We start from the raw sequence: 3,165 nt of genomic DNA, 5'->3' as shown, positions 1-3,165 counted from the left end.
TATATATATATATATATATATATATATATATATATATATATGTATGTATACAGTATATATATATATATATATATATATATATATATATATATATATATATATATATATATATATATATTTATATATATATATATATATATATATATATATATATATATATATATATATATATATATATATATATATATACATATATATATATATATATATATATATATATATATATATATATATATATATATATATACATATATATATATACATATATATATATATATATATATATATATATATATATATATATATATACATATATATATATATACACATATATATATATATATATATATAAGGATTTTGAGCGAAGCGAAAAATCTATTTTTGGGTGAGATAGCCATGTCGTCCTGATGGAAGGTTCCTTCAGTAGCTTCTTAAGGGCATATTTAATTACAGTGGATATTCCCAGAGAATTAAACTAAAGGTTATCACAGAATTCTAACTTCTGGTGTGAGTACTCTAAAGGTTTCCCTCTAGGACAGTGGTTCCCAAACTATCTTACCTGACGCCCCCTTTTTGCTTCCAGTAGTCCCGTACGCCCCCCCCCCCCCTTCCTTCCTCTTTTTTTTTTATATGAAATGATTCTTACATTTATTTCTTAGCATTGTACTTGAAAACAGATTTCTGTTTGTATTACATTTTAATAATGAAAGCCACTCAAACAAATAATGGTACATTCCGTAACTAATAGTACATTCCAGTAACTAAAAACGAAACATTTGGTTCAAAGTGAGCAAAAAAAATTTTGAACAGTAGCAAATTGGCAAAATTGAGTTGCAATTTTAAGAATAGATAATTTGAAAACATGGCATATAATATTTGGAAATACTTATGAGACTAAGGCACAATTTCTGGTCAAATTTAGTGAGATGGATGCTACTGCTTCTTACTCACAAGATCAGAAATTCTAGGATTGAAGGATGACAGTGCACAACGCAAGTTATTTTCTACATCAAGTCAGTTGCGCTGTTTTGTTTTCAGAACGAGAGCGTAAAATCCTGCTTCACAAAGATAAGTAGAAGAAAAGGGAAGAATCGCACGAAGTGCTTCTTCACCTACTTTTGGGTACATGAGAAGATATTTCACCCAAAACTCTTCTAACTTCATTGTTTCAAAGTCCTTTTTGGCGCTCGAGTCATATTTCAAATCGATGGCTTCCTCTTGCAGTGATTCCAGTAGCAACTCCACATCAGTGTTAAATGGATTCTGCACCAATGTCCAAAGAGAATTCTCCATTGAGACATCTGGAAAATAGTGCATAAATTCCTCAGCAAGGGAATCCAGATGTGATAAAACCTCTTTTGTCACAACATACTTCTCAATTTTTCTCTTCTCAGACAAGAGCTCATTCAGGTGTGAGAACGATGAAAAGTTCCCAACTTGTACTTTTCTTTTCCAAAGATGAATTTTCTCTGTGAAAGCTCTGATTACATCAGTGTGTGCAATGATGTTTGTGTTTCTTTCTTGTAACTTCCTTGTGACTGCTGTAATTATACTTTGCATGTATGTAATGACAGATATTTGTTCTTTTAATGATTTTATTATTCTATTAAACAAGTAATTTCAAGCAGATGACTTCATGTCCTCCTTGTATCGTCCTCACGCCCCCCTAGTGGGGCGCGCCCCCCAGTTTGGGAACCACTGCTCTAGGATATCGTATATCAACAGGGGACGCATGTATTAACACACCACATAGCTATCTGCACCCCATATAGAGTTAACACTTCGATATGGAAAGGTGGCTGAGTAACTGAGGAGCCGTTCCGAAGTTACTCTCATCCGTGGCTACTTTTGGTACTCGAGACGTAAACAAACGGGCGCCATTAATAAATGACGTCACGTCCGTCTTATTCCTACGTTCAGTTCCTACCAATCTCTGCGATACAGTATGTCAGGGAGGGACCTGGAAGGCTGAACTGGAACAGACGGGTGGGTCCATCAGGACGACATTGCTATCTCACCCAAAAATAGATTTTTCGCTTCGCTCAAAATCCGTTTTTTGGGCTCAAGCCATGTCATCCTGATGGAAGTGTACCAGAAAATTAATGTATCGTGGATTTTTCCCCAATCTAAGTGCCTAGGTCTTCGAACGATATTCCTATGGTCTGGTGACCGTGGAGACTGTGACATCATTAGTAGATGTCCATACCCGAGGTTCTATGATGTTCTGGCTTCCTGCCCCCCTGGCAGGGAAGTCCTGGTGGACAAGAGGGATATCTCGAAGTGATCAGTAAAAGAACTACTCACCTGGTAGAGAGATCATGCCGGTCTCGGAGACAGATTGAAGGTTCATATTTGTGTAGGAACATTAACAAGTCATTAGGTGAATATACAATATAAGATACTTATATCATTCTCATTATCATTAGAGGAAAGGGGTAAATGAAACTATAACAATCGTATATTTCTTAATAAAGAATAGGAGCGAAAGGAGACGCACATGGTAAATAAAATAGACATTTTATTTCTAAGCTTGCAAGTGATTATAGAAAAATTAATTACAATAATGATTATAGAATTTATTTACAATAATAATAATTAATGTACATAGAATTACTGAAGAGATGGTGATCTTGAGTCTGAAAACGAAAAATTTTTGCCTTTAAATACAAGTTCCCGGGGGAACGCCAGTCTTTTTAGAGTTCAATTAACGCTCCATGCTCAAGGGCATGTGGCACACGTATAAATATTCTATGACATTTCACCTTGATGAAGAACAGCCTATTAGAAACACTAAGTGTCCATTGAATCACTATGTATCACGGTAGGGTCAACATAGGCACCCGTAGAGTTAGAGTCCCGAAATAACTCACTGTTCAATGCAGATTTAAGCAGCAGGTTTCATTACACTACCTGCGGCCACTACAAATCTTTTCACTTCGTGCACCTTCGCATAGTGCTTGAAGAACACGCGCGATGATTTCCAGCCCGTAAAACTCTTGAGACTTTCGAAATCCATTCCATGAAAGAAATACAGGGAAGACGCGACTTTCCTAGGATCATGACCTGCGGGTGTACTGTCAGGATCCGCTCTGCGAATGAAATAGGTGATTTTCGCTCGTAGTTATTTCAGTGACAGGTCGCTACCCGAGGGGTCTCCTTTGAAGA

The 3,165-nt window shown here is 35.7% G+C and overlaps 1 protein-coding gene across 1 annotated transcript; it reads right to left on the bottom strand.

Moving 5' to 3' along the window:
• Positions 1 to 1,014: 1,014 nt before the first annotated feature.
• On the bottom strand, positions 1,015 to 1,560 carry LOC137644488 (zinc finger BED domain-containing protein 5-like). Its single transcript, XM_068377461.1, has one exon. It carries the CDS (start codon positions 1,558 to 1,560, stop codon positions 1,015 to 1,017), a length of 546 nt encoding a protein of 181 aa, XP_068233562.1.
• Between the last annotated feature and the right edge of the window lie 1,605 nt (positions 1,561 to 3,165).

The sequence above is a fragment of the Palaemon carinicauda genome, chromosome 7 (genome assembly GCF_036898095.1).
Source record: "Palaemon carinicauda isolate YSFRI2023 chromosome 7, ASM3689809v2, whole genome shotgun sequence".
NCBI classification, from domain to species: domain Eukaryota; kingdom Metazoa; phylum Arthropoda; class Malacostraca; order Decapoda; family Palaemonidae; genus Palaemon; species Palaemon carinicauda.
This window is presented reverse-complemented; position numbering and strand designations above follow the sequence as displayed.